The 27,093-nt window shown below is 51.3% G+C and overlaps 1 protein-coding gene across 3 annotated transcripts in view; it reads left to right on the top strand.

Annotated features, from left to right (window-relative positions):
- NECAB2 (N-terminal EF-hand calcium binding protein 2) overlaps positions 1–21,914 on the top strand; it is a 40,959-nt gene extending 19,045 nt beyond the window's left edge. For all 3 annotated transcript variants that reach the window (XM_060084136.1, XM_060084138.1, XM_060084137.1), the window contains 8 exons: positions 10,840–10,976; positions 13,707–13,825; positions 14,036–14,115; positions 17,218–17,271; positions 17,835–17,947; positions 20,256–20,333; positions 20,756–20,847; positions 21,424–21,914. In XM_060084136.1, coding sequence (XP_059940119.1) covers positions 10,840–10,976; positions 13,707–13,825; positions 14,036–14,115; positions 17,218–17,271; positions 17,835–17,947; positions 20,256–20,333; positions 20,756–20,847; positions 21,424–21,452 — 702 coding nt within the window. In that variant the 3' untranslated portion in view covers positions 21,453–21,914. The remainder of the gene's footprint in view (positions 1–10,839; positions 10,977–13,706; positions 13,826–14,035; positions 14,116–17,217; positions 17,272–17,834; positions 17,948–20,255; positions 20,334–20,755; positions 20,848–21,423) is intronic.
- Positions 21,915–27,093: the final 5,179 nt, after the last annotated feature.

Genomic DNA, 27,093 nt, shown 5'->3' on the forward strand with positions numbered 1-27,093 from the left:
ATGGTGTTAGAGAGTGTCCTAATTTCATTCTTTTAAACTGCTGTCCAGTTTTCCTGGCACCACTTATTGAAGAGACTCTCTTTTCTCCATTTGTATATTCTTACCTCCTTTGTCGTAGATTAGGTGACCATAGATGAGTGGGTTTATTTCTGAGCTTTCTATCATGTTCCATTGATCTATATTTCTGTTTCTGTTTGTTTGTTTGTTTGTTTTTGTGGTACGCGGGCCTCTCACTGCTGTGGCCTCTGCTGCTGCGCAGGCCCAGCAGCCATGGCCCACGGGCCCAGCCGTTCCGCAACATGCGGGATCCTCCCGGACCGGGGCATGAACCCACGTCCCCTGCATCAGCAGGCAGACTCCCAACCAATGCGCCACCAGGAAAGCCCTATATTTCTGTTTTTGTGCCAGTACCGTACTGTTTTGATGACTGTAGCTTTGTGTAGTATATTCTGAAGTCAAGGAGCCTGATTCCTCCAGCTCTGTTTTTCTTTCTCAGGACTGCTTTGGCTATTCGGGGTCTTTTGTGTTTCCATACAAATTTTGAAATTTTTTGTCCTAGTTCTGTGAAAAATACCATTGGTAATTTGATAGGGATTGGATTGAATCTGTAGATTGCCTTGGGTAGTATGCTCATTTTGGCAATATTAATTCTGTATCTACTACTGAATCTACTGTATTTATAGTTTTTATCATTATTATTTCCTACCACCTATTTCCTTAGGTTTATTGTTGTTGCTATACTTTTTCATATGTGAAAAGGAATGCTTAAATTTTTTTGGATAATAAAGTTTGAAATTTTAGAAATCTACCTTTGAATGATACTTTCACTGCAATGATAGATTTTAGTATATAGGATTAATATTTCCTCTCAATATTCTCTGATAGTTTGTTATGTCCTCACTCATTTCTCATTTCATGGTATTAGGATAAAACCAAGTAACCAGTAGTTTGTGTTCTATCTTTTTAAATTTTTTTGAGATTTCTTCATTGCATATTATTTTGATTTAAAAAATTTTTTTGTTTTAATTTGGTTGTGCGGGGTCTTAGTTGCAGCAGGCAGGCTCCTTAGTTGTGGCATGCGAACTCTTGCTGCATGCATGTGGGATCTACTTCCCTGACCAGGGCTCAAACCCAGCCCCCTGCATTGGGAGCGTGGAATCTTATCCACTGCGCCACCAGGGAAGTCCCATATTATTTTGTTTTTATAATTCTCCCATGGATACTTGGGAAGAAGATGTGGATCATACTTTCAGAGTATAAAATCTGAAAATAGCTATCCCTTCTTTGTTGTGAAATATATGTTGTTAAAAGACAACTTTGTAAAAAGGTAAAGTTGTCTCATATAAAGTATACACATGTGAAAGATTTTATTTAACTCCTTAATTTGAGAACCAGTAAGATGTTACACTGTCTCCAAGGAAAATTCAAAGAACATTTGCCATGTATATAGGCAACCAGGAATTCTGACATGAATCTGTGAATAAATGCAAAATTGGTCACTGTCCACAGGACAGTAGTCCGTTGAATTCTGCCAGACAAAATTCATATGCATTTCTGTGGATGAGAATTATTTGCATTTTTGTCACGTTTTTACCTGCTAGAGTTTTTTTGTTGTTTTTAAATTTTATTTATTTTTTGGCTGCATGGGGTCTTCATTGCTGCACGCAGCCTTTCTCTAGTTGCAGCGAGCAGGGGCTACTCCTCGTTGCAGTGGCTTCTCTTGTTGTAGAGCACGGGCTCTAGGTGCATGGACTTCAGTAGTTGCAGTGTGTGGGCTCAGTCGTTGTGTCTCGCGGGCTCTAAAGCACAGGCTCAGTAGCTGTGGCGCACAGGCTTAGTTGCTCCGCAGCATGTGGTATCTTCCTGGACCAGGGCTTGAACCCGTGTCCCCTGCATTGGCAGGTGGATTCTTAACCACTTCACCACCAGGGAAGTCCTACATGCTAGAGTGTTAAAAGTAGCTCCCAAACAAGGAAAGACCTAGATAACCTAGAAGGGTGTATTAGACAAGGAACCAGTAATCTTTCTTGCCCATTTAAAAGACTTTCACATTTTCCCAGTAATGCCCTTTACAATAGACATTTATTATTTCTAATTTATCTGTCCTATGGGACACTTGGTGAACTAATTTCTCACACTAAATTGTGTTTTGACATTTAATCTTTAAAATTCTAATATTTCCTTCCTGTTTATTTAGCTGCGCCATTTGACGCCTATAGACCTTGTTGTAATACTTTTGTTACCTAAATGGTACATATTCAATATTCAAAATTTAGGAAGTAGAGAAAAATATAAAGAAAAATTTCAAATCACTTCTAATTCCCACTATCTCTAACCACTGTTACCACTTTATTACCATTGAGCCTTTTTTCTATGGGTATTTCTCTAATACACTTAAAATCATTCTGTATACAAAAAATTTCTGCCTTTTTTCACCTAACATTTTAACAAACACCTTTCCCATGTTAATAAAACTGTTTAAAAGTATCATTTTAAATATTCTTACTTAAATTTACATACTATTTCTCTGTTCTTGGGAATGTTAGATTATTTCCAGGTTTTTGCTATTATCAATTAACACTAACCTTGGGACATCAGTGATTGTCCACATTTTGCATTATTTCTTTTTTTTTTTTTTTTTTTTTTGCGGTACGCGGGCCTCTCACTGCTGTGGCCTCTCCCGTTGCGGAGCACAGGCTCCAGACGCACAGGCTCAGCGGCCATGGCTCACGGACCCAGCCGCTCCGCGGCATGTGGGATCCTCCCGGACCGGGGCACGAACCCGTGTCCCCCGCATCGACAGGCGGACCCTCAACCACTGCGCCACCAGGGAAGCCCTGCATTATTTCTTAATAGATTATCAAAAGTAGAGAATTACTGGGCAGTCTAAGGCTCTTGATATAAAGTAGAATTGCCTTATGAAGTGGTTATATTCATCTAACCCCACATAGCCGTACTTGTAGCAATATCCTGTCCCATTGCACAAAGATTTAATAATGCACGAAGATTTAATAATGTCATGTCCTTGTAATGCATTACGCCTTCTGTCATTTATTCTTACCCTTTTAATCTTATGTAATACTTTCCCATTAAATTCTACCTTGATCGTGATATTGCAGCTTGTCCTAGTCATCCGATCAAATTTGGTAGCAGAATCTTTGCACAGGCTTTTCTTTGCAAACCCTTTGGCGCTCTTTTGCTTTATATATGCTTCCAGATGGACCTCGTTTAGTCAAATCTGGGACTGTGTCTTTACGTGGGGCAATTTAAGCTGATTTTCTTTATTATTATGATCTGTCTGGCCTGGCTGCTGTCATAATCTTATATGCTTCCCATTTTTTAATGATCCTTCTTCTTTTTTGACATTTTACCTTTTGGTAGTCTGCTTTGTTTATAGCATTGATTATGATTTCAAAGGTAAACAGTCTAGTTTTCATTTTACTAGGGACTTCTAAAACATACATTGTTAACACTCTTAATCCTGTTTTTATACCTGGCTAATAACACTTTCTATGCCCTCTTGTCAAATTAAAACAATTTTTGAGATGATTGGCTCTTTTTCCATACTTTGACACTCTTTATTCCCTTAGTCCAGTGTGATTAAAATGTAACTATTAGTGATCAATGTTTTTACTTCCTAACCTCTGTAACCTTCATTTTCATTCGGGTGATCACCCTCACTTTTTTTCCACAACTTCCCTATTCAAGAATATTTTTCTGTGATTCAGCCCTAGAAGATTTGGGAGACATTCCTAGGCATTCTTTGCCGGAAAGGTGCTCATTTGATAAACTTTCAGAGATCTGCAGATTTCTGAAGGTCTCCCTGTTACCCTGCATGTGAATAACTTGTCCACATATTGTGGAATTCCCAGCTCTGACTCCTTCCCTCTGAAATCTGTGGAGCTGGCCTCTCAGCTGAGGCATCAGTCGTAGTGGAGGCCAGAACTGTACAAGCTGCCTTTTTACTCTTTTGAAAATTTTGTCATTTTTTTAATTCAACTAACCAGTTACACTTATTGATCCCTGACTGCACCCTGAGCCACTTATCTGGGTGCTTTTAACATACTCACTTGAGCTCGTTTTTCTGCTTGATGGCTTCTAGCAGCCTTTCTCTGTTCAGTTTTTGTTTTGTTTTGTTTTTATCTCGTTATGTCTTCCTGTTCTTTGGGGTCATTCGTTTGTCCAGAGCCCATCCATCACTGGATTGCATGTGAGTTCAGCTGTCTGCTAGGAAGGATAATTGATCACTGCAGTGCATTAGGCTGCCGGAACCTGGCATGCTTTCTGCCGTCGGCTCCTTCCCCGTCGGGGCCTGCCGTCGGCGTGCCTGGTCTGACGGGTGGCGCAGGAGGTCCATCTCCACACTTCCCCATCTGCGTGCACCTCTCCTCTCGGCCCCTCTCCACCCACAGCCGTGTTCCCCTTCTCCCCGCCCTGGGCTTCATTTCTCAGTCTCTCTGTCTCTAGCCGTGGTTCCCTTGTGCAATTGTTGCTAATTAATTCCCAGTCAGAGTGATGGATGGTTTAGATTTTCTTTTCTTGAGAGCCCTTGCCTGGCCGGGGACTGGGCAGAATTCCACGGTGCCGGGGCAGGTGGCTCAGGAGGTAGGGTCTTGGTAGAGGCCAGAGAGCAGCACAGGGCTTGAGGGACCAGCTTCCCAGCACAGTGTCATTTTGATCATTGTCATCCTGGAGTGACCTGGCTAAGCCAGAGCCTTCTCCCTCCCACTCAAGTCTTCTGAAGCCAAAAGAAACTCAACGGGATCCAGGAACCTTGAGCAGTGTCTCCGCTGCAGACTCTTTGACAAAAGGGGAAATGGTTTCACATCACAGAGCAAACTCTGTGGAAGACTCTGTTCATCTTATGCCCCAGAGTTCCTCTTCTTGTGGCCTCTAAGCACCCCCCCCTTTCCCCCCAGACTTCCGTCTCGTCCCCTCCCTCTGGGGACTGAGTCTCAGGCACTTTCTTTTTTTTTTTTTTTTTTTTGGCTGAACCATTTTAAGAGTTTATTGCAAATTTTAATTTTAGGCACTAATGAATAAGTTGGAGAAATATTTTCTGAAAAGAGTTTATTCCTGTAAATGGAGTAATCCAGTTAACATTTCTAAAATCAACATTTTAATTCTAATCAGGTTTCTAATAACTACTATTTATCAGAAGAAAATGAGTTTTTCCTTACTCAACTTAAATTTTTGACATTTTGTCTTTTTTTTTTTAACATCTTTATTGGGATATAATTGCTTTACAATGGCGGGGATGAAGTGAGAGAGTGGCATGGACCATACATACACCACCAAATGTAAAATAGACAGCTAGTGGGAAGCAGCCGCACAGCACAGGGAGATGATTGACTTCGTTGTTTGTCTTTTTGTTGATATCTTTTAAAGAGTTGACTACTTTTGGTGAAAAGTGTATCTTTTAAAAAATCAATATTCTTGAGGTGTAATATATGTATGATAAACTGTACCCATTTAAGGTATATAATTTGATACATTTTGACAGATATATACAACTGAAAACCACACCACAATCAAGATATGGAACTTTTCTATCACTTCCCAATATTTCCTCATGCCTCATTTTCAGTCCATTATTCCCTTTGCCCTGGGATCAGACAACCACTTATTTGTGGTTTTTGTCACTACAGATTAGTTTGCATTTCTAAGACTGTATATAAATATAATCATACTGTAAGTACTTTTTTGTGCCTGGCATCATAGTGATTCTGAGATCCACCCATGCAACTGAGAGTATTTCAGGCCCTTTCTTTGGGGAGACAGTTTACTCTGGCTGCTTTGGATTCCCTCCTGTCACTCCTCAGAGAGGCAGCATGAAAGAATTCACCTTTTTATTGTTTATTTATTTAATTTTTTTGGCGGTACGCGGGCCTCTCACTGCTGTGGCCTCTCCCGTCGCGGAGCACAGGCTCCGGACGTGCAGGCTCAGTGGCCATGGCTCACGGGCCCAGCCGCTCCGCGGCATGTGGGATCTTCCTGGACCGGGGCACGAACCTGCGTCCCCTGCATAGGCAGGCGGACTCCCAACCACTGCGCCACCAGGGAAGCCCCCACCTTTTTATTTTTAAAGGCAAAGGTTTATTGTTTATTTAGGGGACATACAGAACACTTAGGAGATGCAGAATTCCCTTAACGAGAGAGATGGGATCTCGCTGTGTTGCCCAGGCTGGGCTGCTGTGGTTATTCCCAGGCGCGATGCCACTACTGATCAGCACAGGCGGGTTTTGGGGGGTTTTTTTGTTTTGTTTTTTTATTGAAGTATAGTTGATTTACAGAGTTGTGTTAGTTGTTTCTGGTGTACAGCAAAGTGATTCAGGTATATGTATATATATACAGTTATATATATATATATTCTTTTTCATATTCTTTTCCATTATGGTTTATCCCAGGAGATTGGATATAGTTCCCTGTGCTGTATAGTGGGACCTTGTTGTTTATCCATTCTATGTATAATAGTTCGCATCTGCTAACCCCAAACTCCCACTGCATCCCTCCCCCAACCCCCTCCCCCTTGGCAATCACAAGTCTGTTCTCTATGTCTGTTTGTTTCTGTTTCATAAATAAGATCATGTATGTCATATTATAGATTCCACATATAAGTGATATATGGTGGTATTTGTCTTTCTGACTTACTTCACTTAGTATGATACTCTCTAGATAATCTCTGCAAATGGCATTATTTCATTCTTTTTTGGTGGAGTAATATTCCATCGTATATATACATATACCACATCTTCTTTATCCATTCATCTGTCGATGGACATTTAGGTTGTTTCCAGGTCTTAGCTATTGTAAACAGGGCTTCTATGAACATAAGGGTGCATGTGTCTTTTTGAATTATAGTTTTGTCCAGATATATGCCCAGGAGTAGGATTGCTGGATCATATGGTAGTTCTGTTTTTAGTTTTCTGAGGAACCTCCATACTGTTTTCCATAGTGGCTGAACCAACTTACATTCCCACCAACAGAGGAGGAGGGTTCCCTTTTCTCCACACCCTCTCCAGCATTTGTTGTTTATAGACTGTTTAATGATGGCCATTCTGACCGGGGTGAGGTGGTACCTCATTGTAGTTCTGATTTGCATTTCCCTGATAGTTTTCGATGTTGAGCATCTTTTCATGTGCCTGTTGGTCATCTCTGTGTCTTCTCTGGAGAAATGTCTATTTGGGTCTTCTGCCCATTTTTCGATTGGGTTGTTTGTTTTTTTGTTACTGAGTTGTATGGGCTGTTTGTATATTTTGGAAATTAAGCCCTTGTTGGTCACATCGTTTGCAAATGTTTTCTCCCAGTCTGTAGTGTCTTTTCTTTTCTTTTCTTCTTTTTATGGTTTCCTTTGCCATGCAAAAGCTTATAAGTTTGATTAGGTCCCATTTGTTTACTTTTGCTTTTACTTCTATTGCCTTGAGAGACTGACCTAAGAAAGCAGTGGTATGTTTTATGTCAGAGAATGTCTTGCCTATGTTCTCTTCCAGGAGTTTTATGGTGTCATGTCTTACGTTTAGGTCTTTAAGCCGTTTTAAGTTTATTCTTGTTTATGGTGTTAGGGTGTGTTCTAACGTCACTGATTTGCCTGCAGCTGTCCAGCTTTCCCAGTACCACTTGCTGAAGAGACTTTTTCCCCATTGTATATTCTTGCCTCCTTTGTCGAAGATTAATTGACCGCAGGTGTGTGAGCTTACTTAGCACAGTTCTGACCTGCTGCTTTTCTGACCTGGGCTGGTTCATGCCTCCACAGGCAACCTGGTGGTCCCCTGCTCTCGGGAGGTCACCACATTGATGCTGAACTTAGGGCCTCGTGCACTGCAGCCTGGAACTCTTGGGCTCAAGTGATCCTCCTGCCTCAGCCTCCCAGGAAGCTGGACTGCAGGCGTGTGACATCATGCTTGGCCCAAAGAATCCGCCTCGGAGGAGGAAGGAAGGAAGGAGGCTGTGACTTCTTCTTCCCTAATACTTTATCCCTGTCCACAACAACATCACATCAAGAACACCATCACCATCTTCATAACCATCACCACCACCATTACCACCACCATCTTCATCACCATCATCACCACTATCACCATCAGCATCAGCATCCTCTTCATAACCATCACCACCACCATTACCACCATCTTCACCATCATCACCACCATCATTACCACCACCATCACCATCATCATCTAACCATCACCACCACCATCCTCCTCATCCTCATCATCATCTTCATAACCATCATCACTACCACCATCTTTTTTTTACATTTTTTATTTATAATTTAGTTATTTTTTATTTTTTTATTGAAGTATAGTTGATTTACAATGTTGTGTTAATTTCTGCTGTACAGCAAAGTGACTCAGTTATACACATGTATACGTGCTTTTTTTTTTCCATTATGGTTTATCCCAGGAGGTTGGATATAGTTCCCTGTTCTATACAGTAGGACCTTGTTGTTTATCCATTCTATATATACTACTTTGCATCTGCTAATCCCAAACTCCCAATCCATTCCTCCCCCACTCCCCCTCCCCCTCGGCAACCACCAGTCTGTTCTCTATATCCATGAGTCTGTTTCTGTTTTGTAGGTACATTCATTTGTGCCATATTTTAGATGCCACATATAAGTGATATCATATGGTATTTGTCTTTCTCTTTCTGACTTACTTCATTTAGTATGGTAATCTCTAGTTGCATCCATGTTGCTGCAAATGGCATTATTTTGTGTTTTTTTATGGCTGAGTAGTATTCCATTGTATATATATATACCACATCTTCTTTACCCATTCATCTGTCTATGGACATTTAGGTGGTTTCCATGTCTTGGCTATTGTGAATAGTGCTGCTATGAACATAGGGGTGCATGTATCTTTTTGAATTATAGTTTTGTCTGGACATATGCCCAGGAGTAGGATTGCTGGATCATATGGTAACTCTGTTTTTAGTTTTTTGAGGAACCTCTATACTGTTTTCCACAGTGGCTGTACCAACTTACATTCCCACCAACAGTGTAGGAGGGTTCCCTTTTCTCCACACCCTCTCCAGCATTTGTCATTTGTAGACTTTTTAATGATGGCCATTCTGATGGGTGTGAGGTGGTACCTCATTGTCGTTTTGATTTACATTTCTCTAATAGTTAGCAGTGTTGAGCATTTTTTCATGTGCCTTTTGGCTATTGTATGTCTTTTTTGGAGAAATGTCTACTTAGATCCTCTGCCCATTTTTGGATGGGTTGTTTGTTTTTTTGTTATTGAGTTGTGTGAGCTGTTTGTATATTTTGGAAATTATGCCCTTGTCGGTGTCATCATTTGCAAATATTTTCTCCCATTCTGTAGGTTGTCTTTTCGTGTTTTTTTTTATGGTTTCCTTTGTTGTGCAAAGCTTGTAAGTTTGATTAGGTCCCATTTGTTTATTCTTGTTTTTATTTCTGTTGCTTTGGGAGACTGACCTAAGAAAACATTGATACAGTTTATGTCAGAGAATGTTTTGCCTATGTTCTCTTCTAGGAGTTTTATGGTGTCATGTCTTATGTTTAAGTCTTTAAGCCATTTTGAGCTTATTTTTGTGCATGGTGTGAGGGTGTGTTCTAATTTCATTGATTTACCTGTGGCTGTCCAGTTTTCCTAGCACCACTTGCTGAAGAGACTGTCTTTTTCCCATTTTATATTCCTGCTTCCTTTGTCAAAGATTAATTGACCATAGGTGTGTGGGTTTATTTCTGGTCTATCTATTCTGTTTCATTGATCTGTGTGTCTGTTTTTGTACCAGTACCACATTGTTTTGATTACTGTAGCTTTGTGGTATTGTATGAAGTCTGGGAGAGTTATGCCTCCTGCTTTCTTTTTTTTCCCCCCCCTCAGGATTGCTTTGGCAATTCTGAGTCTTTTATGGTTCCATATAACTGTTTGGATTATCCTAGTTCTGTGAAAAATGTCATGGGTAATTTGATAGGGATCACATTAAATCTGTAGATTGCTTTGGGTAGTTTTGTGATTTTTAACAATATTCTTCTAATCTAAGAACATGGGATATCTTTCCATTTCCTTGAATCCTCTTTAATTTCCTGTATTAATGTTTTATAGTTCTCAGCATATAAGTCTTTCAGCTCCTTGGTCAGGTTTATTCCTAGGTGGTGGTTTTTTTTTTTTGGTGCGATTTTAAAAGGTATTGTTTTTTTGCATTCCCTTTCTGATGTTTCATTGTTAGTGTAAAGAAATGCAACTGATTTCCGAATGTTAATCTTGTATACTGCTACTTTACTGAATTCATTTATTAGATCTAGTAGTTTTTCTGTGGAGTCCTTAGCATTTTCTATTTATCGTATCATGTCATCTGCATATAGTGACAGCTTTACCTCTTCCCTTCCAATTTGGATACCTTTTATTTCTTTTTCTTGTCTGGTTGCTGGGGCTAGGACTTCCAATACTATGTTGAACAGAAGTGACCCACCACCATCTTTCTCATCATCATCACCACCATCATCATCATCATCATCACCATCATCACCATCATCATAGCAGCTACTGTATACTGAGTATTTGCTATGTGACAGGCACAGTGCTGAGCATTTTATATAATTTTTTCATTCAGTCCTTACTACAATGTTATGAGATAGATACTACAGTGATTTCTATTGTGGTGTGGAGGTCACAGTACTAGTAATTGGTGAAGCCGGGGCTCAAACCTTGGTCTCTTGAGTCCATACCCCTCCCTTCATGCTGGAGCCCTGTGATAACCCCCATCCCAGTGCAGAGACACTGACCCTAGGTGTCCCCCCACCACTGTACCAGATCTCCACCCACGATCCCTCCGCAACTCCTTTCCCCTCTGTGCCCCTTCCTGCCACAGGTGTATGAGGGTGGGAGCAACGTGGACCAGTTTGTGACACGCTTCCTCCTGAAGGAGACAGCCAATCAGATCCAGTCCCTGCTGAGCTCGGTGGAGAGTGCGGTGGAGGCCATCGAAGAGCAGACCATCCAGATCCGGTGCGTTGATGGGACCTTGTGGGGGCCTGTGGGCGTGGGCCGTGTGTGTGCTGACCTGCTGCTTGGTGGGGACGTTTGTGTGCTTGGGGGCTGGGTGACCTTGGGCAAGCTGCTCTTCCTCTGTCTCCACTTCCCCAGCTCTTTTTTTTTTTTTTTTTTTTTTTTTTTTGCGGTACGCAGGCCTCTCAGTGTTGTGGCCTCTCCTGTTGCGGAGCACAGGCTCTGGACGCACAGGCTCAGCGGCCATGGCTCACGGGCCCAGCTGCTCCACGGCATGTGGGATCTTCCTGGACCGGGGCACGAACCCGTGTCCCCTGCATCAGCAGGCGGACTCTCAACCACTGTGCCACCAGGGAACCACCCCCCAGCTCTTTAAGTGGGGACGATTATATACCCGCCTCCTCACAGAGTTATGACTAGTTCCTAGACTCTGACCAATTTGGCCACATTTCCATATTGCTCACATTATTGTTTAGCTAAAACTATTCTATTGTTTGACTTATTTTTTAAAACCTGGGAGTAAATTTAAGAAACTCTGTGGCTATTACCATCATTCTGTGGCTATTACCATCATTCGAAAACAAGTTATCACATGCTGTGAGTGAAGAAATTGTAAAAATAAGCGCTGTTGGTGCTCGCAGTCAGCTTGGACCCTGAGGCCTGCTCCCTCTTTGTTCAAAAAGAGAGGCTGTGAGATCGTAGATGGGCCTTGAAAACAGGAGCATCAAAGCATGACCTCAGAAAGATCAAAAGAGCCGTGAAATGGAGTGGTTTTCTCCCAGTGTTAGTTAATGTTATTTAAGGCCTTGTTTGTGGGTCCTTGAAGCCATGGAAAAGTACCTGGGGTCCCCCCTCTTTGCAGGGGGACACTGTTGGGGCGGTGAGATGGGGGTCCGGAGGGTAGCAGTCTCCTTCCGGCCTGGCAGGGCCAGCCCCTGGGGGCCACGAGCCCTCCCATTTGCTGTCCCAAGTTCCGGCCAACTCCTCTGTGCCTGTTCTTCCATGAAGAGCTGATGTGCCCGGGGCAAAGGGGAAATAAATAAATAGAAACAGGCGGGGGCAGCTGCCAGATGCCCTAGCGATACTGAGCCTTGAGCCTCTGCCGCAGTTTCCCAGGCAGAGACCCGGCACAGCAGGATGTTGGTTGCTGGGCCTGGGGGTTTGTACATGTTTTTTTGGTTGGTGGGGGGCTTGTCCCAGTCAGATATGACTGCAAAGGCTGCTCAGTGATGCCGTTCGCAAAATGCCTTTGCTCTGAGCACCTGCAGCCCAGTCACCTAGGATATGCACAATGCAGATTCCTGGGCTCCGGCCGTGCCCGCTGGATTAGGGTCCCTGGGAGCTGAGCCCAGGACTCTGCATAGCTGATCAGTCTTGTGATTCTGAGGGTTCCCAAGGTTAACAGCCTCAGCTCTGGAAATTGTCACATAGATTTTCTTCTTTTTTTTTTTATCACTATCTTGATTTTAAAACCTGCGGTTTCTATCCTGCTGCAGAACAGATAGGACCGCTGCATGATTTTCAGAGCCGATTTCCTGCGCTTTGCCAGTTCCGTCACGTGTCAGCTGTTACACCTGCCCGCCCCCTTTTTGGAAGCTTACTTTGGGGTGTTGTTGGCAGGGGTGGCACGTCGCGATGCAGAGACACATCTGCTTCACCGGCACTGCCACCTCTAACTGCCCAAATCTCAGCTTCTCAGCTGCAGGTCCCCTGAGCATCCCCTTTCCCAGGCCTGGGGACGTCGTGACCCAGGCACGAGCCACTGGTTCAGACCCTGCCGCCCTTGGGGGACTCCCACTCTTCCCACTCGTGGTCTGAGTTTGTTGAGGCGCCACGATTGACACCTCAAGGACTCTGCCAGCCTTTCTCCTCCCTTGTGGGGGGTGGGGTTGGCCCCTCTGCACAGGGAGAGGCTGCTGGGCTTTCAGGCTCACAGGAGGCAAATTCCAGAACATTACCAAGGCAGCCCTGGGGACCAGGCGTGTCGGCCACGCACACAGGAGTGTGTGTGTGTGGGGGGGGGGGGATGTGTGTGTCTGGGTGTATTTTTATGTCTGGTGAGTTTTCCAGCATTTTCGCACGTGGGGGTTTGGGCATTTGTTGAGTCGCTACTACGTGCCAGGCACAGTGTTTGGTGGGCTGTGTGTGCACGTCAGGGATGCAGGGTGCTGTGCGTGTGTGTGCACATCAGTAGTGTGCGTGGCGGGTGGTGTCATGACAGGGGATGGGGCCGGGCTGAGGTCAGGATCCCTGATCTTTGTCCTGTCAGATGCCCGCTCTCGACTGTGTCTTAAGGCTTCCTTGTTTGGACAGGGGGCTTGATAGCCAACCCAGGCCCCCACCCAGAGGACAGTGAACACTGAATCGGCTCCCAGCAAGGCCGGCAGGGCCAGGGAGAGGGGCAGCTGTGGGCTGCGGGGAGGCTGGGGGCCTGGCTCAGCCTTGCCCGGCCCTGGAACTAAACCTCCCGGGAACAGGGTCTGGGTTCCTGGAAAGGATCTGAGTTCAGATCCCAACCCGGCCCCGCTCGCAGCATGGCCTTGGCCAGTGGGCCTGGTGTCCCCCTCTGTGAAACAAAGGCCGTGACGTTCACGTCACAGGGACGGGGCTCCACGGAGTGAGCTCTGTGCACGTTTCAGCCCCTGTTGGGGCTTAATCTTTGTCGAAGCTGCCACAAGCGGCCAGGGCCCTGCAGCCCCTCACAGTGTGTGCTTCCCCACTCCTGTGCAGACAGGACCCCGGCAAACCCAGCCACAGCGTGGTGGAGACCTGGTCTGGAAGCTCCGCTCCCCTCTACGCCCACAACCACAAGCTCACGGCCGTGGAGCAAGGGAGTGGCTTCCCGCTTGGTGAGAGAGCAGTGGCCCAGAGTGGGGGGCACTGGCTGGGGGGTCCTGCGGGGAATCCTGAGAGTGGTCCACCTGGGGCCTGGGCCTCCCATGGGGACCGAGCCTGGGAGGGCTGGGGGCAGGTCTCAGCCCCGGGGCAGGGCCGGGAGCTCCCCTCCACCTTAGGCCTGGCCCCACCCCCCCATCAGCATCTCTGTTCCTCTTTCCCAGTCACCTCAGACTCCAAGGAGGAGGGCCTGGAAGCCCAGGTCAGCAGGTTGGCGGGGCTGATAGGACGGCTGGAGAGCAAGGTGAGCCCACTGAGCCGTCCTTCTGTCCCTGCATCCACCCTCTGCCCGCCCAGCCCCCAGGGAGTGCAGAGTGAGAGGCCAGAGCTCGAGACGGAAGTCAGGAAGCCTTGGAAAGGACGTTCCCCGGGTGGAGTGCGGGCTAAGGGTAGACGCCGGGGACATGTCCGTCGTATAGGACCCGAGGAGCGGAGCAGCTGTGGAGGGTGGGCGGGCAGCCAGGAGGGGCGTCTCAAGGAGCAGAACGTAGTCGGCAGGGTCACGGGCAGCCAGGGGACGGAGCTTCAAGGAGGCGTTAAGGCGGCGGCGTGGTCTGGGCAGGTGGTAGCCTAGACCCAGCAAGGGGTGGCTGAGGGATGGTGACGTCCCAGGAGAGATCAGAATGACCGGCAGCGTGAAGTCTTTTCAATGTGACGTGACACGTCCACAAGTGACGGAAAGTGGCACAGCCTTTATGGAATTGCGTTTTCGGAGAACATTTCACGGCTCGGTAGGCACTCAGGATACGATTGTGTTAGCTTTGCAGGGCTGCCAGAGCTGGGGCTTAAACCCCCGCATTTATTCTCTCACAGATCAAGGCTAGAAATCCGAAGTCAGGATGTAGGCGGGGCTGGTTTCTTCTGAAGCCTCTCTCGTTGGCGTATAGACGGCCGTCTGTGTGTCTGTGTCTGTGTGTGTCTGTGTCCTGACTCTTCTTATAAGGACACCAGTCATATTGGATTAGAGCCCACCCATGTGACCTTATTCTAACTTAATCACCTATTCAAAGGTCCGGTCTCCAAATATAGTCACGTTTTGCGGTACTGGGGATTGGGACTTCAACATACGAATTTTGGGGGAACACAATTCAGTCCTTAACGATGACCATTCGTTGGTAGAAAGAAAATAATTTGCCTTAAGGTTTACCAACAGGCTCCAGTATCAGACTGCCTGTATTTGAATCCTGGCTATACCACTTAACAGCTGTGTGACCTTGGGCCAGTGACTTACCCTCTCTGAGCCTCAGAGTCCTCCTCTAACCACAGAGAAAATAATCAGAATGGCACCCCTCACAGGGTCATTGTGAGGATTAAATAAAATGATGTCTTAATGGCTTAGCACAGAGCCTGCTGCATAGTTAGCATTTAATATTAGCAATGTTATTTAGCAGTTATTATTAGACATTCTGATGCCAGAACCTATTATACACAGACCATACCTGTATATCAGCATAAACCAAGATAGCAGGCATCTCCAGGCTGTAGGGTTGCAGTGGCAAGTTTACATTTTTCCTACTTCTCTGAATTTTTTTATATCTTTTGCAAATGGGCAAAAGAAAAATAGTGCTTTGATGGGTTCGTGGGTTAGTTCTGAGGGATTCGAGAGGGCAGTGGGTGGGGCTCCCCAGGAGGAGGTGAGGCCGAGACTTGGAGAGGAGTCCGAGGGAGGAGGCGGCCATCCCCCCTGCAGGTCTGAGGCCGAGGTGGGATCTCCCCCCTCCCGCCCCCTGCCACCCCGCTAAAGCCGGCTGCTGGGTGGGAACGGTGGGAAACGCTCGGCGGGGACCTTGAGGCCCGGTTGTCATAACAACTCTGCGGGCGCCCCCAGGGGGAGGCTCTTTGAAGCTTATTTTTAGTGCCCCAGTCGCCTTAACAACCGGCTGGCTGGAAACCAAGGAGCACCTGGGAGTCCTGGAGACGGGGCGGGGCCCTCTTCCCGACCTCTGATTGGCCCGAGCTGGGCCCCGCCCTCCAAGGGCCAACCTGAGCGCTCCTAGCTGTGCCTGGGCTCCTGGAATGCGGGGACGTCGAGGCAGGAAGACGGGGCGGGGGGGCAAAGACGTGGGTGCCGCCGCCCCTCCCCCACCCTCCCCTCATCTCTACCTCATCCTCACCCTCACTGCCGCGGCGCCCAGCTGGCCAGGAGAAACCTAGGGAACCAGTTGCAGCCCCTGATCTCCAGGAGCCCAACTACACGGTTTTAAAACCATGGAAAGAGACTTGCCCTGCCAGGCTGACCTCTTGGCCACCTACAAACGCCTACATGCACACCCTATGTCCCCGGAAAGTCAGTACCCTCTCTGGGACCGGCTGTGTAATTTATGGGGCCCTTTGTTCCAACATTATTAAGAATGTCCAGGTGGTGACTGCATGGGTCATGGCCCTGCACATCGGCAGCTCTTTTCCTTAGCAGCCAGCTGATGCGCCTCACTCACTCAAAATGCTCGTGTAGAGGAGAAAGACCTGGGTGCGGGATTGCGCCAGGGACACGGGCTGTCCTTGTGGAGGATGGACAGGGATGGGCAGAGAGGTGGCCTTTATTGGGGTGCCTAAGTTAAAGGAAGAAGGATCCTGATTCTGTGGATCAGGAGAGAGGCCTGGCCTCAAACTCAGACTCTGACCCTGGACCAGCTTCTGTGGCCTCTGGGTTCTCTGCTGTGCAATAATGGTGCTGGGCACCATTACAGACACAAGCACGTGGTCAGGAGCGGAGTGCACGGGCTTCCTACTTTCCTAGAGCTCACAGTAGGGTAGCCACGACCTCGGGGAGTCTGGCAAGTTACATAAGATTTGGTATAGAGGGTAAAATTTAGCCCCCAGGGTCGGTGGAAGGCCAGCGAGCACAGACCACCTCATTCAGGCCGTTATATTCATGAGGTGCCAGGGGCTGTGACTGGGGTCGATGTGTAAGTTGTCGGGGAACCTGTTGCCAGCAAGGCTGTCGGCGGAAGTTGTGACAAAACCCTAGCGTCCTGGGTTCAGCACAGTGGAGCCTCCTTTGTGTTCTCTGCAACTGGCGTGCTTGGCCTCTGTGGCTCCAGTGCCCCCTAGATGCCACGGCCAGAAGGGATCTGTGCCACTTCCTGTGGTTGGCCTTCCAGCCTGGCTTCCCGGCTCCTTTCTTGAGTCAGCACTGCCCGGAGGGTGGGCTGAGCCCTGCCCAGAGAGGCCCGGCCCTGGGAGCTCCCACCTGCTCGGGGACTCCAGAGCCTCTGGAACCGTGGGGTGGAGGGGCTGGAGCTCTTCTGTGGCCCTGGGTGCTCAGGTGTCACTGTGGTGGTCCCGGGAGCCTCCCTAGCAGAGGTGGCCTCTGTCTCTGGCATCTCTTCATGCTTTGTTGTTGCAGACCCTTTGGTTTGACCTCCAGCAGCATCTCTCGGATGAAGAAGGCACCAACATGGTGAGGACCCCTCGCCTGTGGCCCCAGCCCTGCCTGAGCCAGGCCTCAAGATGCAGGTGGTTCAGTGCCCCTGACACCTCTGCCCTGGGACCACCACGAGGGGAGATGTAGCCCCAGCACTTGGCCACCCTCTCCTCCCATGAGCATTCTTAGAGGCTCCAGGGCTGTGATCAGTTGGGCCTGGAGCGACGTAATCAGCAGGACAGTGACGTCAAAATGCTGATTCAATCAGAAACAATTTTGCTGGTCACTCATTTTGTTGTGTCCTGGACCCGAAGCCTTGCAGGCAGCTCCCAGTCTCTCTAGAGCCTCTTTAAATGTCCCTGTTTTTTCAGCACTTGTGGGACTACTTCCTGCATTTGGCTTCTTAAGTTTAGCTCATTTTTCGCCAGTTTCCACGTGTAAGAATGAAAAGTGTGTGGGGGGTGGGGGGAGTGGGTCGGTTTTATTCTGAAGAAGTTGTCCTGTCCTGGGGAGGCAGGCTCCTGGGCTAGGCGGGGTCCCGGGGGAAGCGGGCTGCCAGGGAGCCCGCAGGGTGGCTCACTGGTCCTTTGGCCCCGGAGCATCTGCAGCTGGTCCGGCAGGAGATGGCCGTGTGTCCTGAGCAGCTGGCCGAGTTCCTGGACTCCCTGCGTCAGTACCTGAGGGGCACCGCTGGAGCCAGGAACTGCTTCCAGTAAGTAAGCTGCGGGGTGGGGTGGTGGCCGGGAGCTCTGCCTGGGGTGGAGGCACAGGGCAGGACCGGCCTCACCCCTGAGAACACACCAGGCCCCAGGGAAGCCCCCTAGCGGGGTGGTTACAAGAGCTGGGTTCAGGTCCTAGCTCGGGCTCTTGCTTGCTGCACAAACGTGCCAAGTGACTTCATCTCGCGGACCTCAGCTTACTCATCTGTAAAGTGGGACCAGTGACCGGACCCGCTTGCTGGTGGGGTTGGAGGCGTCAGTGGAATAATGGCAGTGGAGGGTACCAGCCAGTGCCTGGCACCCAGCGCCCACTCAGCGTTAGCTGCCACGGTTGCTGCTGTGGCTGCCCCTCGGGGGCCTCACCCTCTGGTCCCTGCTGCCAAGGCCTGCATCCTTGCTGGGGGTGGTCCCAGAGGGCTGTTGGCACAAGCTGCTGGGCTGTCTCCCGTCTGTGGCCCACCCGTCGGTGCCCAGCGAACAGTAGCTGTAGGCTCCGTGACTGTTCCCTGCCTCGAGTCTCTCCCTCCCCGGTTGTTTTTTTCCTACCTCAAGAGCACATGCCTCCTCCTGCTTCCCGGTGAAGCAGGTGGGCCAGACCTGGGGGTACAGCGTGACTCAGGCTGCACGTTAATTCCAGGTGGGGGGAGAGGGCAGGTGAAGAAAGATGATTCTGGTTGGCGGTGGGTGCTGTGCAGGCCAGCGAACGGGGGGGCTTTGGGGAGGGGCTGCATGTGTGCTGAGGCTGAGTGACGAGCAGCGCCCCCCACCCGCACCGCAGAATCTGAGGCCCGGCACAGGCTCGTGCCCAGACCTGGCGTGGCAGTGAGGGTGCTGCATTTGAGAAAAAGCAAGCAGCTGGTGTGGCTCGACAGAGTGACCCAGGGGTGGGTCAGAGGGCCAGGGAGGCAGGCAGGCCCTGCTCGTTCCGGGGACCAGGGACCATGGGGGAGAGATGCTTAGGCAGGAGGGAAACTCGGTCTTGCCTCTCTCGTATAAGAAGCGCTGGCGGCTGGCAACAGGCGTGCAGCTGGCAGCCAGGGAGAAGCCCTGCAGTCACCCGGGGAGGGCACTGGCCTTGGCACGATGTGGGCAGAGCTGGGGTCTGTTTTGGAGTGGGGCTGACTGGACTTGACCATGGCTGGGATGGAGTGGGGGGCTGTAGAAAGAGGAGGCCAGGCGGAGTCAGTCTGAGATTCTTCAGCTTCAGGAACTTGATGGAGGACGGGGCCGCAGGCTGAGCTGGAGAAGCCGCGGAAGGTCAGGCGCGTGGGTGCGGGGAGTCGCACAGGCCTTTGGGGCCATGTTAAATTCCAGATGCCATTCGAGGTGCCGATGTACAAGTGGGGAGATCCGGGGAGTGGTGGGCATGCAGGTGTCACCCAGAGCCACGGGAGCTGTGTGCTCATCATGGGAGACAGCGTGGAAGAAGGGGGCCCAGGGCTGGGAAGGGCCGGGAGGAGGCAGCCCGCAGTAGGGCGTCCTCTCTGCAGCCCCAAACCTGGAATTGCCTGTGATAATGCAGCAGACGCCACCGGGACGGGATTGTCCTCTCTGAGGGATGCTTGGGGTTCTGTGCTCCAGAGCGTGTGGGAAAAGGAGAAGGAACCGGGAGGGTGGCCGAGAGGCCTGATGGGGTGGTATCGTGACCTCAGGGGCCGGGCCTCCCTCTCCCTGGGTGGACCACATTCTTAGAGGCACCCCCCCCCACCTTGCTCCATCCCCCGAGCCTGGGTCTCTGTCTTATTTGAAATGGGGTGAGTACCCTGGTGCTCACACAGGGACAGCAGCTCAGGGACTTGGGCCACGTCTGCTTCCTTTTAAGGATTAAATGAAAGAATGATTATGAAGGACAGTGTGGCAGGGGGAAGATGCTTTTAGTTTTAAAGGTAGGTTTTTCAATGACTAGAAAGCCTTTTTCAAAAAGTCATTTCACTGTCATTCATTCAACAGCCATGCTGGCCCCTGTACAGGGCTATGCCGTGCTCTAGATCATAGAGAGGTGCACGCAGCTGCTCAGACTAGGTGGCTGGTCCTGGAGGGTTCGGGGGGCCTGATCAGAAAAGGGAGCGTGATAGTGAGAGCAGCGGTGACAGGCTGTCTTCTGGGCTGGCCACCACCCCCGGGCTGCCTTCCGGGCCTGTCACCACCCCCAGCTGCTGCAGCTTCTGCCAGCCTCACCTTTCCAGGGTCTTCAGGCAGCCCCGAGGCTGGCTCAGGGGACGCCCTGTGTGCACCCCAGAGGGGAGCAAGCAGGCCGGCAGCCCCGTGCATCCACTGAGTCTGGTCTCTCTCCTCTTGTAGCATCGCTGCCGTAAGGCTGGCGGACGGCGTCACCTTCGTGGTCTACGAGTTCTGGGAGACAGAGGACGAGTGGAAGATGTAGGTCTGGCCACGCACGGTCTCTAGTTTCAGCCCTCGGCCGGGGGTTAGGTGGTGGGACGTGGGGCGGGGACCTGCCCCCTTTCCAGGCCCTTCCTTGTCCCAGAGGCTCCTTGGCGGGGAGGGTGAAGAGTCGGGGTTCCAGCGGCATCCACCGCTCAGAGGGCTGGAGCTTGGTCCTGAATCTGGGCTCCTGACCAGCCCTGGGAGCGGAGGCCAGGGTTGCTCCTGTTTCAAAACTGCTGCCCAAGGATAAAAATCCAGAAAGTTCTCTCAGTGAAGGTTGCTCATGGGGAGTCCAGAGCCAGGCTGTGCCCCCAGCCCCCTGCTGCGGCCCTACCTTCCCACCACGGCTCTGAGCCCTGAGTTTGGCTGACTGGTGTGTGGCCCCCAGAGCTCACGGGCCACCCCCTGGGTTGCAGGCACCTGCAGAGCCCCGTGTGCAAGGCGTTTCGGCACGTCAAGGTGGACACGCTGAGCCAACCCGAGGCCCTCTCCCGGATCTCCGTGCCAGGTAGCGGGGAGGAGGGCGTGGACCAGTTACAGAGGGAGGGGGACGCCATGGGCCAGGCAGAAATGGCTGAGCTGAGGCCCAAACCACCCCAGACTCTCTGCTGTTCCCTTGGCTGCCAGGAACTGTAGTCCACCAGCAAGTGCTCCACCGGAGGGGGTCCTAGACAAGGCAGGGAGGCCGCGCCCAAAGGCCGGGGCCCTGAGCCCAGCATGGGGCAGGCCTGTGCTAGGGGCCCAGAAAGCACCCCCAGGCCAGGGCAGGCCTCGCTGCGGGCCACCCCACCGCATTCCCAGCCAGACTGCCATTCCCTCCAGGGGCATATGCTCTGCCCCCAGGACAAGCACTTCTGTGCCCTGCGTAGGGCCCCGCCCGTGGCTTTATGCACCCACCTCCCCACGGCCCCCTCTGCCGCCCGCAGGCCCGCCTGGCACAGAGTTGGCAGAGGAGCAACAGCCTGCAGGCCTTGCTCTCTGGCCCTGAGGGGGGAGGGGCCGCTGCAGCCTCCCCGGGGCCGGGCCAGGGCCGCCTTTCCCAGCAGCCTCCTCCCCGTGACGCGTCCCCCTCCCTCCTCTCCAGCTGCCTGGTGCACCCTGGGCCGCGACTGAGCCCTGCCTGGGGCCCTGCGGATGCGCCTGCTGCCTGCGTCCTCGGATGAAGGACGTGCTCCTTTCTAGAAACTGTGGTAGACGAGCTATCTTTTCAGTATACTTCCACATAAGAAGGTCTTTTCCTGCTGGTTGAAGTGAAGGTGAAGCCCTGCCCTGGCACTCCCCCGCCCGCCCCACCGCTTGTGGACAGAGCAGCATCCGAGCTGCTGGGCCCTGCTGAAGCCAGAGGGCGGCCGTGAGTGCTGGGGAGCGGGCCCCTGCGAACGGGCCCCCAGAACCCATCCCCACGTCCGGGCTCACCCCTCACCCTTCTCTCACCTCCTGGGTGCCACTCCTCCTCCTGCTAGGAGCTGGGACCCTGTAGTGCCCCCCAGGCCCGGGCTGAGCCCGCAGTAGACCCCATGTAGCCAGTGCCCTGCTAGGCAAACAGCCGCCCGGGACAGGCACCAAATAAACTAGCGTTGGGAACGGCTGCGTGTTTGTTTCCTGTCGTCTAGTTGGTGACAGCTGGCGAGTGAAGCTGTCAGGATGCTCGGGTCCCCTTATTAGCCATGGAACCTGAGCCCAGTCGCCTCAGCTTTCTTATCTGTCAAGTGGAAGTGATGACTCTGAGGTATGTATCTTGACAAACAAGTTCATGCCTGTTGCAAAGCTCGGGGTCCCCAAGACCACCCTCGGCGCGGTAATTCACTAGAAGGACTGTCAGAACTCAGCCAAGCCCTTCTGCTCGTGGTTACAGATTATGGCCGCAAAAGCACACAGACCGAACTCAGCATGGCGGAGGGTCCCGGAGAGACCGAGCTTAGGGTTGTCCCTTCCCCGTGACACGTGCAGACAGCACCTGGTTCTCCCGGAGCTGCCCTGTGACATTCATTAAGCATAGGGAACTGCCGACCAGGGAAGCTCACCTTCAGAGTTTGCACTGGGGGTCGGCTCTGGCTGACCTTAGCCCCCAGCCCCTGTGGAGGTCAAGCTGATCCCAAGTGGCCCCAGGTAAACAAAGAGACACGTGTCAGGACTTTCCAAGGTCCTAGAGGTTCATCACCTCCTAAGAGCCGAGGGCAAAAGCCAGACCTCCCTGGACACAGTCGATCCTTGACTGCACACCCATAAAGGTGCTGTTCCAACAAGCCAGAAGACCCTACACTTAAAGATTATTTCAAGTCTGATGCTGGAACCTCTGTAACTTCCTGTTTCCCTGGCCGTGTTGCAGGAGAGACAATACACAGAAGTCCCAAGGGACGAGAAGAGAGACCTGCCTCCCTTTGCTAAAGCAGGACCAGAAGGAGGGCAGGTAGGGAGGCAGCTGCCAGGGGCTGCTGAGGGCTGCGGAGCCGGGGAAGGAGGAGAGAGAGAAAGGGCCTGGAACTGGGCCGCGGGGCCCAGTGAAACCATGGGGGCTTGTTGGAAGCATAAAATACAGATTCACATCCTAGCTGAACATACATCCCAGCTGAACATGTCAGCGTCCTCGCACTCAGCCTCTCACAGCCTCTGTTTTCTCATCTGTGAAGTGGGGAGAAGACCCCTCCTTTGAAGAGTAGGAACTGCCTGGCTCATGAGACGGCCACTGCAGGATGTCCTGCTGGCAGCGTCACCTCACCCCACCCTGACGCTGCTACCGTTCCAGGCAGCTCAGCTGTTTTAAAAATAAAAATCTCAGGGGGTGGAGGCTCCTGGAGGCGCAACTGAGGAAGCCCGACCTCTGGGCCCGTGACTCTCTGCCCCAGATTCTGCCCCAGCTCTCGCCTCTTGTAGGCTCGGAGCTGACTGCACCCACCTCAGATTCTGAGGGGGTGGAACAGGCTCTGAAGAGAACAAACATCAACCCTAAAAGGGATAAGAGCCTCCACTTACTTTACACTCCAGTGCGAGGCGCTTGGCAGGTGCCGTCGCTGCTTCCTGTGTCATCCTGGGGTCCGCAGGTAGGGAAACCGAGACACAGAAAGGCAAGCAGCTCACCAGAGGGCACACAGCCAAGTGGCACTGCTTCATCCAAACCCAGAGCAGCTATCTGCCCCCAATGCTGTGCTCTAACCACCTGGCACGCAGCAGAGACCCATGCAGAGGAACGGCTCCGGATTAATACGTTCAGATCCCAGTCAGGTTCCCCCAACAGTTAAAGATGGAATTACCATGTGACCGAGAAATTCCCCTCCTGGGTATATACTAGGCCCAAAAGAATTGAGGCATTTAAGCAAGCAAGCACTTGCGCCCATATGTTCACAGCAGCTTATTCACACGAGCCAGAAGGTAGACACATCACAAGTGCCCATCAGTGGACGAATGGACAAACGCAGGTCTATCCATGCAGTGGGCCGTGATTCAGCCATAAAAAGGAATGAAGTCCTGACCCCGGCCGCAACATGGGCGACGCGTACAAACCCTATGCTGAGTGAAAGAAGCCGGGCACAGGAGGCCACATTTGTACCATCCCATGCATACGACACGTCTGGAAGAGTTAAATCTATAGAAATGGAAAGTAGAGTAGGGGTCGCTGGGGGGGCTTACTGCTGAGGAAGGCGTTTGGGAAGCGATGGAGGAGGTGCCTGTGTGACAGTGCGAGGTACCCAATGCCCCTGCAGTGTGTGTGCACTTCAAAATGGTTAATTTTATGTTACGTGAATCATTTTTTAAAATATCACAACTCACCTGCTCAAACAGATGTTCAGCATCTGTGTTCCTTGCCGTGTCCCGTTCGAAACCCAAGCCTTCCACGGGAGACATGTGGCCGCCATCCTGTGTGCGACACAGGCAACCCCTCAGGTGCTGGGGCTGCTGCTGTCCCTGTGCATCACCTGGGGGCACCTAGAGCCACTGGAAGGACACTTCCCCAGGACACTCGGACCCCCTGTAGGCCATGCTGCTCAGAGCAGGAGAACGAGTCACCTCGACTGCAGAATGTTACTGGGCCCCATTCACAGCTGTCCCTTGAGACAGGAGGGTCTCTGCACTCAAGCACACATGTCACCAATGACCGGGATCCTGAGACAGGCCAGGCTCTGGGGGTCTATCTCAGCTCATCCCCATGGCTATGCTGGGAGGGAGGGGCTGCCCTCAGTTTCGTTTTAGAGGAGAACAAAGAGGATGGAAACCAAGGGCCGGAGGAAGAAGGAGAGGAGGTGCTGACCCAGGTCCCGGGAGGGACACCGAGGCTAAGAATAGCACTCACGGAGGTTTTCCTGGGTCAGCAACCTGAGGACAAGGGCTGTTTAGAGCAGGGACGGAGCCTGGCCAAGGCGACAGAGCAGGCGGAGTCAGCTCAGATGTTCCAGACCCAGAGCCCACGCTCAGAGCCCTGTGCGCCACCCTGACCTCAAGCACGCCACTGGAGCCCCTCTGTGCTCCAGCTGCTGTCCCAAACCAGGGGGAGGCGCTCGGTGCTGGAGCAGGTCAGTCCAGGAGATGAGCATACCTGCCTCATGAGCTCAGACATCAGAGGGCGGCATCCCAGCCTGCATTTCTTTGCATCACATCCTTGCGTGATCATGGCTGATCTGAGGCTCAGTCCTAGGGGAATCCCCTCTACCTGTCAGAGAAAGGGAAACGATCGTACCCAGGGGTGATACCTGTCACCCCTGCAAGAGGCCCACCCTCATCTCTCCTCAGCATTAGTGCCAGGCCGCCACCTCCCTGATGTGCTTTCCAGCTTTGGCTGGAAAAGCCCTCTGGTCCTCACATTCCCCTTTTCCCTCAGCTGCCAGGAAGCTCAGTGTTCACCTCCTAATACTCTCAACCTAGCTTTTCTGGAAATTACCATTGCTTGGGTCCCCCACCAGCTGCTGTAAGTACATGATCACCTTTAGTTCTCACACACTAAGCGCACGTTGCCTCATAAGCAATAAGGCTGCTCTGTTTTGCTGGTGGGGAAATTGATTCTTAGAGGAGGTTCATGAACTTCCCAAATCTTGAGAAAGCAAGTGGCAGAGGGTATTCACAACCAGTAGTCCAACTCCAAAGTCACTTCATACACCGCCTCTCTTTCTGGCACGACCCTTACCCGCCATGCTTTGTTCTTACCTAGGACCCTCCATGAAGGGTCCTATCACAGCCCAGCTTTCCTGGGCAGCAGCACCGTGCCAAGCACACAGGGTGTAGATGATAAGTCTCTGACCATCCAAACCCGCTGCCAGCTCTGGGGTGATAAATGCTCCAGGAAATCCATTCTGCCAGCACATGTGCTGGTTCTGAGGCCCTTGTCCAGGAGGACGCTGTGGCCACTGCAGGGTGTGGCAGGTCGTGGTGGGGCTGGTCAGCACTTGGAGAAGCGTCCTGTGTCCCCCCTTCACTGGATCAGAGTCTCCGCCAACAGCCAGGGCACTGGGGGGCAGGGGCCCCATCCCCGCACACTGGGTCAACTAGTTCCCACCCCCCTGGGCCACTCCTAGGAGTGGATGATGGAATTAACCCAAAATCAGTCCCAACCCAACTCTGCACCTCACGGGACAGGCGGCCTTGAGTTTCCCAAGCTTCACTTGCCTCACCTGGAAAATGGGGGAGTTTGAAAACATTACACGAAGTCAAAGGAACCAGACACAAAAGGCCATGTATTGTATGCGTCCGTTCATGTGGAATGTCCAGAATGGGCAAATCCCTAGAGACAGAAAGCAGATCCATGGTTACGGGGAACTGGAGAGGGAGGAATGGGGAGTCAAGGCTAACGGGTCCTGGGGTCCTTTGGGGGTGATCAACATGTACGGGGATTGGGTATTGGTGATGGCTGCACCACCCTGTACATCTAATGCTCACCGAATTGTACACTTTAAAAGGGTGGACTACGTGGGATGTGAATTACATCTCAAAAAATAAAAAAATACAGGTGGATAAACTGGAAAAAACCAAACTCTAAAACGGTTCTATCACCACCAGCCTCACACACACGTGACGCGAGATAACAAACAAGGCCCGGCTGCTGCCTACCTGGAGGAAGGCGTCTAAAGGACGTCAGCCCGTGCAGGCTCCGGCACGGCCGGCTCCTGGCAGATGTCCCAGGGCGGAGGAAGAGCGGCCTGAATCCAGCAACATCCATCCAGGGGTTGCCGGGGCCTGGGCAGGGTCAGTGCCGGGGACAGCGACGCGGGAGCCCCTGGCCCCGTCCTCCTCTCCTCCCCGGCCGTGGGCAGATCCCTGCCCCCTCAGCCGCAGGCGTGGTGCCTCACCCCAGGATCGGGGAGGGAACCATGGAGCAGACAGCGCACTTGGCCTCCAGGCTCTTCAGGTCCAGCCAGTGGAAGGGGCGGGGGCTCCCCTAGGGTCCCCACCACCACTGGAGCGAGGCCAAGCACAGGCTGTGTGGCCAGCTCTGGGCACGCATCTCCTTGGGCATTCCCCCGTGCCGCGGCACTGCCATCCCCAACGGAGGCCGCCCCAAATGCCCCCTGGGCTCTCACCCACCGAGCAGTGCCCGTGCCTTTGATCCCAGCACCCCAAAGCAGGGCTCTCTGGGCCTCAGCACCTGCCTTCCAGTTATGGGTTTAACTAATTTTTCTGGGGGACACAGTTTACGCCCTAACCTCTGGAAAGTGTGAATGTGACCCTATTTGGAAATAGGATATTTGCGGATCCCAGTTAAGTGATTACGATGAAGTCACACTGAATTAGGGTGAGCCCTGTAAGAGGGGAATTGAGACAGATACAT

This window comes from Mesoplodon densirostris, chromosome 19 (genome assembly GCF_025265405.1).
Source record: "Mesoplodon densirostris isolate mMesDen1 chromosome 19, mMesDen1 primary haplotype, whole genome shotgun sequence".
NCBI lineage: Eukaryota > Metazoa > Chordata > Mammalia > Artiodactyla > Ziphiidae > Mesoplodon > Mesoplodon densirostris.